This window comes from Stegodyphus dumicola, chromosome 11, assembly GCF_044657685.1.
Source record: "Stegodyphus dumicola isolate Sdum_Otavi_A_Nest chromosome 11, ASM4465768v1".
Classification (NCBI taxonomy): domain Eukaryota; kingdom Metazoa; phylum Arthropoda; class Arachnida; order Araneae; family Eresidae; genus Stegodyphus; species Stegodyphus dumicola.
In genome coordinates this window covers 70,085,292-70,100,352 of record NC_140778.1, presented here as the reverse complement: position 1 = coordinate 70,100,352, position 15,061 = coordinate 70,085,292, and the positions used below count along the sequence as shown (strand labels likewise).

Sequence of the window (15,061 nt, the reverse complement as noted above, 5' to 3'; positions counted from 1 at the left end):
ATTGTTATTCCCGTGTGTAACTTGCATATGAGTCAGTTCCCTTTAAAAAATCCTACACGAAGGCTTCCCTCCCCGTAGGCAATAGCCGTAGTGTGCTTTGCTGTAACCGAATAAACCGAAACCGAAAAAAAAAAAAAAAAAAGGAATTGGTGATGGAAGGCAGCTACGAAACGTCGTTTTAGAAGAATGGGCTACATAACCAAATTTCTATCTATACTCTGGTAAACAGTATATTATTTTCTCATCAAAAGCCTAAATTTAGCTTATGCTCGGCTTAGTTCTTAAATTGCAATTTTAGCCACAGCCCCCCAAACAAGACGATGTTTGGTATTTTATTTCATTACTTAGTTATTCATTAATTAAATTTTCATTTGTCTTTAAATTTTTATTGAATTATAATAATAATTTAATATTCTAGTTGCTAATTATTTTATTATTGTAATACTTATTTTATTTATTTTTATTTATTTATTTATTTATTCATCTTTCCTGATTGCCTTCCATAGAGCTCCAGCACTTCTAATTTTAAAAATTAAGTCCTGACTACAACCAATGATTGCGAAAATAAAAGTCAAGTAACTTATTTAGTAATAATTAAATAAAATAAAAGCCAAAGCTTTTATTTTCGCCTTACTTGGCTTTTATTATATATATATATATATATATATATCAAGCAAAGTATGTGTGTGTGTGTAATTTACATTTAATTATAATTTATTTGATATATATATACATATTTACGTTTGGTAGTATTACCGATTGCAATAAAAAGGGAGGTGCACATCTAGATGTTATCACGGACCCATATACAAAATTTCAACGTTCTATAACTAACCGTTTTTGAGTTATGCAAAATGCATATATACGTACTTACACATCACGAAAAAAATCCCTTTCAAGTATCAACTTAAAGTCATAATCATTAGTCGTAAGTATCAGCTTAGAGTAAATGGGATTACATTTAACAATAAGTTTTTTTGAAAAAAAAAAAAAAAAAAAGAGAGAGAGAGAGTCTTTCATTGTGTTCGTACGTACAGGCGTCAGCCCAAAAAATAATTCACACGGATTCCGTAATCGTCAAAAACGGATATTTCCGTTAAAATATGGTACCCAAACGTTTCCTCGATTACAATAATTACTACCATTTTATTTGATACAAGGAAGTAAAGAACCTATATTAACCTACATATTCTTATATAAACAATACCTAAGTGCAGTATATAAATATTTCAAATCAATAAAATCTGACTATAGCACGCTCAAGGAAAAAAAAAAAAAAAAAAAGATGAATTATCTAAATTTTCAAATTACAAACATAAATAGCAATAGTAAAAAGCAAATACAAAATAACGCTTCACGCTATCAAAATTGCTCATTTTCTTAAATATCAACAACTAAATAGTATTTCAACTAAAACACATAATGTAAACAAGAGTTTGCCCGATGCCCAAAAAAATTCAAAATTATCTATGAAAAATATGAGCGCATTGTGATGCAACCGTATCATTCGTATTCGAACAGCAACCGCATCATTCGTATTCGCATAGAAACCGCATCATTCGTATTCGCATAGAAACCGCATCATTCGTACTCGAACAAACCGCATCGTACGACAGATGCGAGTAACGAACAGATGCGAGCAACGAAATGAATTTGTGAGTACCGAATCGGTACTTCGAGTCAACCGATGTACCCGTTACTCAGTAACGAATACATGCGGTTTGCTCCAGCTCTATAGTGTGTTACATGGACATGAAACTTCTTTGGTACAAGTCGAAGAAAACTCGTAAATTGAGAATCGAACGAATATTTACGTGAACGAAGGAACAAGGAATTTTTATTTTATCTGTGTGACACACTGCCATGTAAAGTAATAACTGAGCTGTATGTGTTGCAAATTGCAAATAAAATGAAGTTTCGTTTCTCCCTGGTCATACACTTAGCAATGTGGAATCTGGATTTCGCAGTGCCGTGAAATGTGCTCGTTATTCAGCATTTATAAGCAACTGTTAAGCACTAACTAAGAAATGTAGAAGAATCAAAACCTCATGTCATAATAATAAGGCATGTATGATAAATTGCTTAAATTAACACCCTATTACGTAAATATTCTTGAGTAGAAATCGTATTTCTGTGTAATGTAACAAATTCATTTTTACTGAAGTTTTCCTGGAAATAAATACAAGCTTATACAATACGTTAGATAAGTCTCATGAACAATATGTAGTAATATTTTGATCAAGATAATTATGTGTGTAATTACGAAAGCATTCGCAAATAATTGTGCAATATCCAGAAATAGTTTAGGGTGAAATTCAGTTAATTACCCTATTTTGCATGTATTCCAAACATAAACATCATCCTGATTTATGTAACAAGCATATAGTTCTTAGTATTAAGAAGAACCTTCCTATCTAGATGTATGCAACCCATCTTTTGGAAGAAGCAATATGTAATAGCTTATGGATACCAATAGAAAGGACAGATTTCATGTGTATGAGGAATTTAATCAGTCATTCAAATAAAACTATAGCTTAAATAAGCACATGCTTATTCACACGGGAGAGAAGCATCAAGGTGTGAAGTATCTTTTCATTTAAATCAATCAAAAATCATTTAAAGGAAAAGTTCATTTAAAAATAAATATGTTTATTCACCTAGGAAACTAAATTAATGTGCAATATATCTAAGAAATCGTTTAATTGAAAACCTCATTCAAACATGCATATGTATATTCAAACAGGAGAAAAACCTTGCATGTGTGAAGAATGTTAAAAAACACTTATTGAAAATAGTAGTTTAAAGAAGCATATGCTTATTCACACTGGTGAGAAACCTGATACTTGTCAAGTATGTAAGAAGTCATTTAATCGCAAACCTTATTTAAACATGCATATGCAAATTCATGCTTTAGAGAAACCTTATATGTGTCAAGTATGTGACAAGATGTTTAATGAGAAGAATACTTTAAAGAAGCATATGCTTATTCACACTAGTGAGGAGCTTTGTATATGTGAAGTATGTCAGAAATCATTTACTCTAAAAGCTCATTTAAACATACATATGCGCATTCACACAGGAGAGAAACCTTATATGTGTCAAGAATGTAATGAGATGTTTAGTCAAGAGTGTAGTTTAAACAATAATGTACTTATTCACACAGGTGAGAAACCTTATATGTGTGAAGTATGTAAGAAGACGTTTAGCGACAAGGGTAGTTTAAACAAGCATATGTTTATTCACACTGGTGGAAAACCTTATATGTGTAAAGTATGTAAGAAATCATTTAATCAAAAAGGTAATTTGAACCTGCATATGCATGTTCACATTGGTGAGAAACCTTATATGTGTGAAGTATGTAATAAGTCCTTTAATAGAAAAGCTTATTTAAACATGCATATGCGTATTCACACAGGAGAGAAGCCTTATATGTGTGAAGTATGTAAGAAGACATTTAGTGAAATAGGTAATTTAAAGAAGCATATGCTTATTCACACAGGTGAGAAACCTTACATATGTGAACTATGTAAGAAGACGTTTAGTCAAAAGGGCACTTTAAACATGCATATGCGTATTCACACAGGAGAGAAGCCTTATATGTGTGAAGTATGTAAGAAGACATTTAGTGAAAAGGGTAGTTTAAAAAAGCATATGCGTATACACACTGTTGAGAAACCTTATATGTGTGAAGTATGTAGTAAGTCATTTAATAAAAAAGCTTTTTTAAACTTGCATATGCGTATTCACACTGGAGAGAAGCCTTACATTTGTGAAGTATGTAAGAAGACGTTTAATGAAAAAGCTTTTTTAAATATGCATATGCGTATTCACACAGGTGAGAAACCTTACGTATGTGAAGTATGTAAGAAGAGGTTTCGTCAGAAGGGCACTCTAAAAAGGCATATACTTATTCACACAGGGGAGAAGCCTTATATGTGTGAAGTATGTAATAAGTCATATAATCAAAAAGCTTATTTAAACATGCATATGCGTATTCACACAGGAGAGAAGCCTCATATGTGTGAAGTATGTAAGAAGACGTTTAATCGTAAGGGAACTTTAAACATGCATATGCGTATTCACACAGGTGAGAAACCTTACATATGTGAAGTATGTAATAAGTCATTTAATCAAAAGGCTTGTTTAAACATGCATATGCATATTCACACAGGTGAGAAGCCTTATATGTGTGAAGTTTGTAATAAGTCGTTTTATAAAAAAGCTTTTTTAAACATACATATGCGTATTCACACAGGAGAAAAGCCTTATATGTGTGAAGTATGTAAGAAGACGTTTAATCGTAAGGGCACCTTAAACATGCATATGCGTATTCACACAGGTGAGAAACCTTACATATGTGAAGTATGTAATAAGTTATTTAATCAAAAGGCTTATTTAAATGTGCATATGCATATTCACACAGGAGAGAAGCCTTATATGTGTGAAGTATGTAAGAAGACGTTTAGTGAAAAGGGTACTTTAAAGAAGCATATGTTTATTCACACAGGTGAGAAACCTTAGATATGTGAAGTATGTAAGAAGACTTTTAATCATAAGGGGAGATTAATCAGGCATATGCTTATTCACACAGGTGAGAAACCTTACATATGTGAAGTATGTAAGATCTTTAATCATAAGGGCACTTTAAACAGGCATATACTTATTCACACAGGAGAGAAGCCTTATATGTGTGAAGTATGTAATAAGTCATTTAGTGAAAAGGCTAATTTAAAGAAGCACATGCATAGACACACTGGTGAGAAACCTTATATCTGTGAAGCATGTAATAAGTCATTTAACCAACAGGCTTATTTAAACATGCACATGCATATTCACACAGGAGAGAAGCCATATATGTGTGAAGTATGTAAGAAGACGTTTAGTGAAAAGGGTTCTTTAAAGAAGTATAAGCATATTCATACTGGTGAGAAACCTTATACGTGTGAAGTATATCAGAAATCATTTAATGAAAAAGATCATTTGAACAAGCCTTTTTAAACATGCATATGCATATTCACAGAACTGATAAACTTTATATGTGTGAAATATGTAAGAAGATGTTTAGTGAAAAAGGTACTTAAAGAAGCATATGCTTAGTCACACTGGTGAGAAACCTTTCATGTGTAAAGTATGTTGGAAATTATTTAATCAAACAACTCATTTAAACATACATATGTATATTCACACAGGAGAGAAATCTTATATGTGTGAAGGATGTAAGAAATCATTTAATCAAAAAGCTCAACCTGCATATGCGTATTCACACAGGTAAGAAGCTTTGGCTAATCTTTGGAATATGGTAACAGGTAGTTTGGCGACATTTTGGTAAGGCGATAAAGGTTACTAGCTAGAACTTCAGCAATGTACATGTATAAAGTCAAGAGTGTGCGCAATGCCATTTTTGTGCAGTTCTGGGATGTTTTTTTAAGTGAAAATAGGTTGGTGTGTACATGGAGGATACCGTGTATGTGCAATTCTGAAAAATGCGACAAGCAGTTTGCGATTCTGCACTTTCTCGCAATTTCGCACCTAATCTAAGTCCTCATTAAGCACTTTTGTTCCATAAAAGTTCTAGCATAAGCGTAATTCGGCTAACAGTTTGTTGGAAAAAAATGTTGAGTAAAAGTAAAAAAAAACATGCCTTTACTTTGTGAAAACAAAATGGCGTCCAAACAAAAACTAGCAGGTTGCTGTAGCAGGGTTGGTCGCCAAAAAATTGCCAAGTTACCATAATCCAGAGATTAACCGAAGCTTTATATGTGTTAAGTAGGTAAGAAGAAGTTTAGTGAAAACGGTAGTTTGAACATGCATACACGTATTCACAAGATTATGTTTGTGAAGAATGTAAGAAATCATTTAATTAAAAAGCTCATTTAAATGTGCATATACATATTCACAGAAGTGAGGAACGTTATATGTGTGAAGTATGTAAGAAGGCGTTTAGGGTAAAGAAGCATAGGCGTATTCACACTGGTCAGAAACCTTACATGTGTGAAGTATGTAAAATCATTTAATCAGAAACCTCATTAAACATGCATATGCATAGTCACACAGGAGAGAAGCCTTATATGTGTGAAGTATGAAAGAAGATGTGTAGTGAAAAGGTTATTTTTAAGAAGCATAAGTGTATTCCTTATACAGTCAAAAGTCGTTAATTCGGACAGCCATAATCCGGAACTCAAAGCTACAAACTTATATGTGTGAAGTATGTAAGAACACATTTAGTGAAAAGGGTACTTTAAAGAAGCATATGCTTATTCACACAGGTGAGTAACCTTACATATGTGAAGTATGTAAGAAAACGTTTAATCATAAGGGCACTTTAAACAGGCATATGCTTATTCACACAGGAGAGAAGCCTTATATGTGTGAAGTATGTAATAAGTCATTTAATGAAAAAGCTTTTTTAAACATACATATGCATATTCACACAGGAGAGAAGCCTTATATGTGTGAAGTATTTAAGAAGACGTTTAGTGAAAAGGGAACTTTAAAGAAGCATATGCTTATTCACACTGGTGAGAAACCTTACATATGTGAAGTAAAAGCTTTACGGCCGCGAATATGCATACGCGCATGCAAAAAATACGTTTACGCATGTGCATTAAATGTATAACGGACGGTAAAAGCTAAGCTAAAATTATCTAATTCAGTTAATGTTGCAGATTGCGTTGTTCCATAATCTTCGAATTGGATCCGGCTTATTATTTTTTGCAGACTGTTAGAGCAATTTTAAAAAAGTAAGCTTGAACTTTCGATTATGTCAAATAGAATTTCCGATATATATTTACTAATATGTCAAGGATCTACAAAGCGAAAGTATGTTTTGAAGTCCAATAAACAAAAAAGGAAGTGCTGCAAAAACTGACCTAACCATTCCGAAATCTGTTTATCAATTTCACGCTGCTCTGCGCCTGGGGGGGGGGGAAGGCCGCGGCACGCAATGAATTTGAAGTTGATCTGTCAGCACTATCCTTATCTTCAGGTCAGATGTTTTCATTTTATTTGGCTTATAATTTCTTACTAAATGTAGTATTTCATCTCGATGTATTCCGTCTTTCATAGGATTTAAATCAAATTCCTCTCGACACAGCAATTATAGAACTTGAAAAGTGGAACTTTGTAACTGAAAAAGAAATTATGTCTGTTTATATAATTAAAGTGAAAGTATTATCACATGAAACGAAGCAAACTTAAACAACTTGCATTGAAAGAAATGTTTAATAAAGTAAACAAATAAATATTAATCTTTTGTTTTTGTAAATTTTGATACACTTTAGATCATAATTGTACTTTATTTCATAAATTATGGTTTCATATTTTTAATTTTACAATTTCTGCATGCCATATTACTAGATTTAAACTGATGATCTATAATCCGGAATTGCGGAAGTCCAGATTAACGACTTTTGACAGTATATACGAGAAACCTTGTATATGTGAAATAGGTAAGAAATCATTTAATCAAAAAGATCATTTGAACAAGCATATGCATATTCACACAGGTAAAAAACCGTGTATGTGTGATGTACGTAAGAAATCGTTTAATGAGAAAACCATTATAAGGAAGGACGTGCATATTCACACAGGAGAGGATCCTTATATGTGTGAAGTATGTAAGACAATGTTTATTGAAAACGGCAATTTAAACAGGCATATGGTTATTTATACTGGAGAGAAAATTTGTGTGTGTGTGTTACGTAAATATTCATTCATTTTCATAAAGAGGCTTTAAATGTGGATATCTTAAGAGACTAATCTTATGAGTTATGTATGTAACAAGTCATTCAAGGTGATAAATGTTGAAGAAACGTATGTGTTATGTTCACAGAGGTGTGTTTGAATATATATTGGAAACAACTTTTACTTAACCTTTACGGTAAGCAATAGTCTGTGTAGCTAGGAAACCTCAATATCTGAAGTCAAGTCTGTATCTTTCTCATTAGTCGACAGAATTTAAATACAAAATTCGTAGAATTTAGAGAGGCAAATCTGATAGCATACAGCCCTCTGGTGATCCTGAGGGGGAAACATAAATTCCCATTTGATGAAAATAAACTGTAAACCATTTATTTGTTTCCACAATATGAAATATTTAAAAAGTATTTTTTACATAAGTGTTGAATATTTATATCTACTCTATAATGAAGTGTGGATAAGTACTTCGAAAACTGATATTCTAAAAGGTAGCAAAGTGTAACATCTGATATGTAAGCTGTAAGTGTTAAACTTAACTGTTTCTGAATCGCATGTAGTTACGAATTATTGTGTCATTACATATAGAAATGGCATTCTTTGTGCTTGTCATGAAAAATGTATTATGTATTTCCAATCGTCATGAACAAGTGTAAATACAAAAACTAAATTTTCTTTTTTTTTTTCTCTTTTAAAAGAATTTTAATTTAGAGTATCATCAATGAAAAGTTCTAGCATTAGATTATACCAGTGGTCTTTAAATTAAGTTCTGCGGAAGTTCCTTAGTATTTGTCTAGAATTTCCAGTGAAGTGAGTATTCATGCCTTGGGGGGGAACAAGAAAATATTAAATGGTTTCAATGATGATCGAGGGATTGCCTGAAGTGCCGGTATTTGAATATGCAATTGATCTGTATAAATCAGGATCCCATTGATTACAAAACATATATTAATAAATTAGTAAGTAATTGTTTATTAATATAAAGTTATACCGTTTAGTTAGAAAATATAACTATATGTGTAATACGTTCGAAGCACAGTCGAGATAGCGGAGTCGTAGGGAGAGGAAGAAGTTGATAGTAAACTAAGTTCAGCCAATTATAATCTTTTTTTTCAGATTGCCAGGCATATTAGAATAATTCCTCATAATATCTTTTATTCATAGAATTACGATAATTTCTTATGCACATTGGTTTCTTAAAAAGAATGATGCTGGGATTTTAAACAAGAGAATCAGGAAGATATTAGCAATGTAGAAAGAAGCTAGCAGAATAATAATGATGTAATTAGCTCACCAGAGGTTTTTATACCAGAATAGGTGCAATTAAAGAAAAAAGCTGTGATTTCTTAATTTTAGTTTTGGTTACCTTTTTCCAGCTGTGTTATGTAATGTCGAAAGATCTCAAATTTGGGATAAGGTTCTGAGAACAGCCTTGGTTGCGCCAACTTGGCTCCTTTAAGGATATGGGCGACATTTCATTATGCCAAGGGAAGTAAATATCATGTGGGGAATAGGTGCTAGGGAGAAAAGGAAAATACATGGGGAAAAACGGGATTAAGATGTGTTTATATTTGCTTGGTATCTGCTAATTTTGTTCTGTTATGTTGCTAAATTAGCATTAAAAGTTGAGTAATGTGTGTCTATTGCGAAAATGCAGGGCAATTACTTTTCGATCCGATTTTATATATGTATTAATATATCACATTCCTGCTCATATGGTCTACATATGTATCAGATAACTAGCTACTTTTGACACTTATTTCTGGATGTGTATTATTTTACAACTTTTTCTGCTTTGAAAACCCAAGTATTGAATCATTATGTGTAGGCTTGTGAAAATATTATTTCAGATATTCTTGTGTAACTATACTATAATCTCATATTATTCAGTTCTCATATAACTATGATAGAAATATGCTTCTATTATTTACTTTAAAAATGCAGTATTTGATAGCCTTCCACATAGTAGCCATTCTAGAATTAGTTCTGTAATATTATATAATGCTAATTGTCTTATGCATTATTTTGTCTAAATATTAATTTTCATAAAGAATATGTAATTTATGTAGAGAATGTGAGTTGAATATATTTTAAAGACAGAGATAATAAACAAAAAATAAAAGGGAGACTACACATGCAACCAGATAAAAGTGACTATATTCTAAAGAAAGTTAATAAACTCAAAATGATGTGAAAGTATAGCCCATGCCATAAAATTCACTTAAGTATTATTTCTGAGTGGTAAAGCAGAACATATATATCTGAATGCATTTTTATTAAAATAAAATCTGTTATTAGTTAATGATGAAAAAGTAATAAAACAATTTTTATGGATAGAAATTTATGTAGCTGAGTGTTGAAAGTCTGATACTTCATCGACACTGAAATAGCAATTTATATATTGTATGAAAGTGAAAAAAAAAAAAGTGTTGTTTTTTGAAAACTTCAAAAATCTGAATAATTCTCAGAACATATTCTTAAAACAAATTAAGAATATACTGTTTATTAGAAGTTATTTTTTTATAATTATATGCCATATACTTTATGTACAGATCAAGCATGACCAAACTGAGAATTGGAATTCACAATTTTCTCACGTTGTAATTTACTCATATAATAAGCAACTCACGTTGTTTTGCTTTTGAAACATAATTGTCATTTGAAACAGAATTTGTGTGTATTTTTAATAATTACTAATTAAATTTTTTGAAATCGCATTGTGTGTATAATAATTTCAAACTATGCCTTATTTGCTAATCTCTGATAAGTAAAAACAAAAATCAAACAGTGCCATATCTGTAACTACCATGTTGATATTACTCTTGAACTGTGTAGTGGTCATCAGTGTAGCAGAAAAGATAAATGTTTTTATCCTGGTAGCACCTGCATTCATAATGTACCTGAAATCGTACTGAATGCCCTATAAATATCTGTACTGTGATTTGCATTAGGAAATACAAAACATATCTAATGATCCAAATTTCCAACGAATTCGTTGTTATGTGATGCAGTAGTGAGGTTTGATCCCTATATTGATCCTGAAGTGGGCTGAAGGCCCATGCAATAGCAAAAAACTAACTATACTTTTCTATAACCCCAATAGTTTGACAGCTTACAGTCTCATTCTCCTCATTTTTTCCATGCTTTTTACCATTACCATGAGGAGATTGTATAGCTAAAGAGTCAAGTAAAAATCCATAGTTGTGTATTTTCAAATTACTGCTTTATTTTTACATTATTGTAAACAGCAGTACGTCGCTTCTCTTATTTTCAGTTTATTGCTATTAAAATTTAATATAACCGAAAAAGAAAAATTGAAAATCTGAAGGAAAAGCTTTATTTATTAGCTATAAAAAGTAAAGTATAGAAAAGTTTACAATTTGTACATCCAAGGAATATGCTTCCTCGGATACTGAGCAAAAGTAGTAACAGTTATTTTGGTACTGTTCTATTATCAAGGGACTGGATTCAGAAATGTATGAACAAGTGTTGGTATGTATGTGCTTATATGTGTATTTGTATGCACACATATATTTGTACTTATGCATACAGTGAACACATACATGCGTACATAAACGCATAGATACATTTCTGAACTCGATCCCGATATTTCTTTGTTCGTGTAAGTAAGCATTATTTTTTAAATAAGAAACCCTTGGCAATTTACTTAAAATATTTCTTTTTTATTGAAAAGCTTTGCTAATTTTGAAACATGATAAACACCTAATTGTGTTTCTTAAATATTTCTGAATTGTAACATGCAGTTCTTACTGACATGGTGTCTTAAGACTTTGAAACAGAATTAGCTAATACGGGAATGTAACTGCCTATGCAAATATTCTTAAAGCTTTGTGAAACTTGCCCAGTCTTTATGAACCAACATGTGCAAAAGATCATTAAAACTAATAGGTGGTTTCTGGAGTTGGTTGCATAGTATGATTTTTACTGTTTTCGACTCTTCTTAATTTTTAATATCTACTCAACATTTTGTGAACTTATAAATTCTGCACAAAAAAACATTTGTGAATTTATTTTTCTTTTTAGTCAAACTAAAGTTGTAACCTGGAAAATGATAATATAGTGCACAGGTTTTGAGAACATAAATGTTACAGTAGCATGACTAATCTGAGAATACAAAGGAAGTACAGCACTTTATGGCCTTCCCTTTCGCGAAAAACACAAAAATACTTCCTACGTACACATTTTAGATGAATATTTATGATGATAATGTGTTTTTGAATGAAGATTAAAAGGATATTACTTTGATTCATCAATTATAAAAGTATCTGAAAGGCATGGCTTTAATTATAATAAATACTATAACATACATGTATTAAAAATAATAAAACAACCAATTCTGCCCCATGCATCTCTTTCACCATTCCTAGAAAATCCTTCCCCCCTCTCCAACTCTTGAAAAATGCATATGCATTTATTTAAATTCAGACTATGTTTCAACTTGTTTTATAAATTAAACAACAAAAGTTAAGAAAATGTTGATTAGTGCCAAAACAAAAGTAGATTTTGATATTCATGAACTAAAACTAAATACTTAACATATAAATAAAAGGCTGACCATGTTCTTCCCCCTGAAGCCCCCTTGGTTGAAAACCCCTGTTGTAGAAGATATATCAAGATAGGAGAGGAAAGAAATTTTTTTAAAAAGTAACATATTTTTCAAATGAAGGTGAATGTTTACCTCACAAAAGCATTCAAAGGATGGCTGCTATGAAATATATACCTGGCTAAAGGGTTTTTTTCTAAGCATTATTAATATGTATGTATGTTAATTTTTTCGCCACTGGGAAGTGAATGTTTCATCAAGTAAAGTATATTTTGAAAAAGATTTTAGCTAATGAAGATCAATTTAATAATTTCATTTATAAGTTTTTATTTATAAGTTTCAATTTATTTTATATATTATTATAATTTTATTTATAAGTTTCAATTAAGCATTAGCAGTTGTTACCTGTTATATACAGTGATGAAATTACATTACTGGATATTCAGTAATAATTATTAACTTGTTTAATTATGAGTATATATTCAGTGTATGTGACACCATAAATACTGGATCAAAGTATCACTAATAACAATCATGGTAATACAGTAAATTTTAACTTCTCTTGAAATCAGTAATCTATATTTGTAACATGTAATACATTGTAGCATTTAATGGTGTTAAAATTAACCAGCTTTATTTTCTAAGTATAATGATGTTGGTACAGTTATAAAGGACTCGATTTAAAATATTGGAGGCCATCTGATGTTTTGAATGTGGCAGATGTCACTATTGCATGTTAATGATATTATTCTTGTAAATAATGTACAGTACATTCGCATATAAAGTATTTTGTGAAATAGCCATATATTATTTAACAATTTTAATTTATTGTTATTTAAAGAAAAAATATGTCACCTTTTTGAATGTTTTGTTTTCATGGTTTCAGTTTATTGTCTACTGTATTAAATATAAACTTATACATTTTTAACACCGTTTTTTTTTTTTTTTTTTTTTTTTTTTTTTTAAATCAGCAAGAAACAGAAAATGTGAAGTACTTTAAAATACATACTGAATTTGTGCTAAACTTTTATCAAGTTACAGATATGTGACAGTTTAATGCAATTAAATTGTTTATCAATTCAACAATGAAGTCTATGAATAAAATATAAAAATAAAAAACTTTTTTTTTCAACTGTGAAAGAAATATTTTTGTCTAATGAATATTCCTTTGGTATTTATATATTAAAACCATCTTAAAAATTAATTTTGAATTGTTTAAGAAATCATGTTATTTTACTTTTCATAATTTATTATATAAACGTTTAAATGAATAAGATGGCAGTTCTTTTTATATTTTATATCTATATAATTAAATAATCATCAAATAAAATTTTAAAAAATGCTTAAGTAAGTAAAATATTTTAACAGAAATGGTCAGTTGAAAAAGGGACATTGATATAGTTTTGATTAGTCTTTATTCAAAAATATCACTGCCCTGCAAGAGTACGAGATAAAAATACTAATTCTGATAAAAAGCTGAAATACAAATTTTGACATTTCATACCTACTTCTTGTAGTTTTTGTAAGTAGCCCACCAGCGACCAAGTGAATAAGAAAGCTGAATATTGTTAGTTTGACTCGTGTTCAAATCCCAATAAGCAGGCTGACTGCATGAGTGTTTGGATGGCTTTCCATATGAAACATAAATACAAACCAGTTTCCTCTAGAAAGTCCTCCATGAAGATATATGTCTCCTTGACCAGATATTCTCATGTGTTTTACTTTAATAAATTAATCTGACCTAACCCTGATTATCAGTATACCCCTATAGACACTGAAATCTCAAGCATACCTGAATTCTGTAGATGTTTGCGTCTTCCATACTATAAACAAACATCCACCAGTGGTGAAATCCCTAAATATGGATGCTTCAAATCCTTGTAAATGGGCTGGCTGCATAAGAGTTTTTTTGTGGTTTTGAACATGTTTAACGTAATACAAGCCAGCTCACCTTAAGAAAGTTCTCCACAAAAGTACCCTCCCTTCTCCAGATAACCCTCATGTGCTGTGCAGTATAAATAATCTAACCTAATTTAGTAAAAAAATATCTATTAACAACAGTTTTGCCATATAATGTTGGCTCAAGTCTATGGTATTAATAAGGAGTTATCACCTATTTTTCTGCCTCTTTTAACTATTGCCTGTATGTGTGAGTGTCATGCCTTCAGACATAACATGAACATTTTGATTTTGTATCCTATCACGTGCAGAATAACAAAGTTCTATATTATCAAAATACATTGAAAATCTTGTGTCATTACCAAACTAAATTTAGTGACAGTTTTCACACAAATTGAAAAATTTTTTATTACGAGATAGATTCTTTAAACAATTTCTGAAAACAATACATTGTGTTACATACTAATACTAATGTGTTACATAGTTTACTGCCATATGAATTTTTTTTTCCGGAATTTTGTATAATCTTTGCATTATTTTCTTATATAACAGCATTAGTGCTATGTATTAAAAATTTTTTATTGCTTGCATATTGAAATCTTGCTTTCATGTTTGAAATCATACACACTGGAAAGGAATGAAACATAGGAAACACACTGAGATGGCATAAAATCCACAAATGGGATTAACAACTGTATCTGTAATACATACAGCCTACCATGCAATCTGGTGGGTAAGACTGCTGAACATTGATAGTTAGAAAAACTCCAAATTATGGTGAACAAATTCACTCCATGGATGCTTCCGTGGTTTTCCCTATATATAACATGAACAGAGGCAGTTCTTCGTAGAAAGTTATCCATGAAAGCATCTTTTTTCCTTCACAGCACAGCAGGTAAGACA

General features: G+C 30.8%; 1 protein-coding gene across 1 annotated transcript; it reads left to right on the top strand.

Moving 5' to 3' along the window:
• The first annotated feature begins 1,273 nt into the window (after positions 1–1,273).
• Positions 1,274–13,226, top strand: LOC146994079 (uncharacterized). Its single transcript, XM_085826812.1, has 2 exons — positions 1,274–4,507; positions 4,592–13,226. Exons 1-2 carry the CDS (start codon positions 2,812–2,814, stop codon positions 4,996–4,998), a joined length of 2,103 nt encoding a protein of 700 aa, XP_085682938.1. The 5' UTR covers positions 1,274–2,811; the 3' UTR covers positions 4,999–13,226.
• The last annotated feature ends 1,835 nt before the right edge of the window (positions 13,227–15,061 follow it).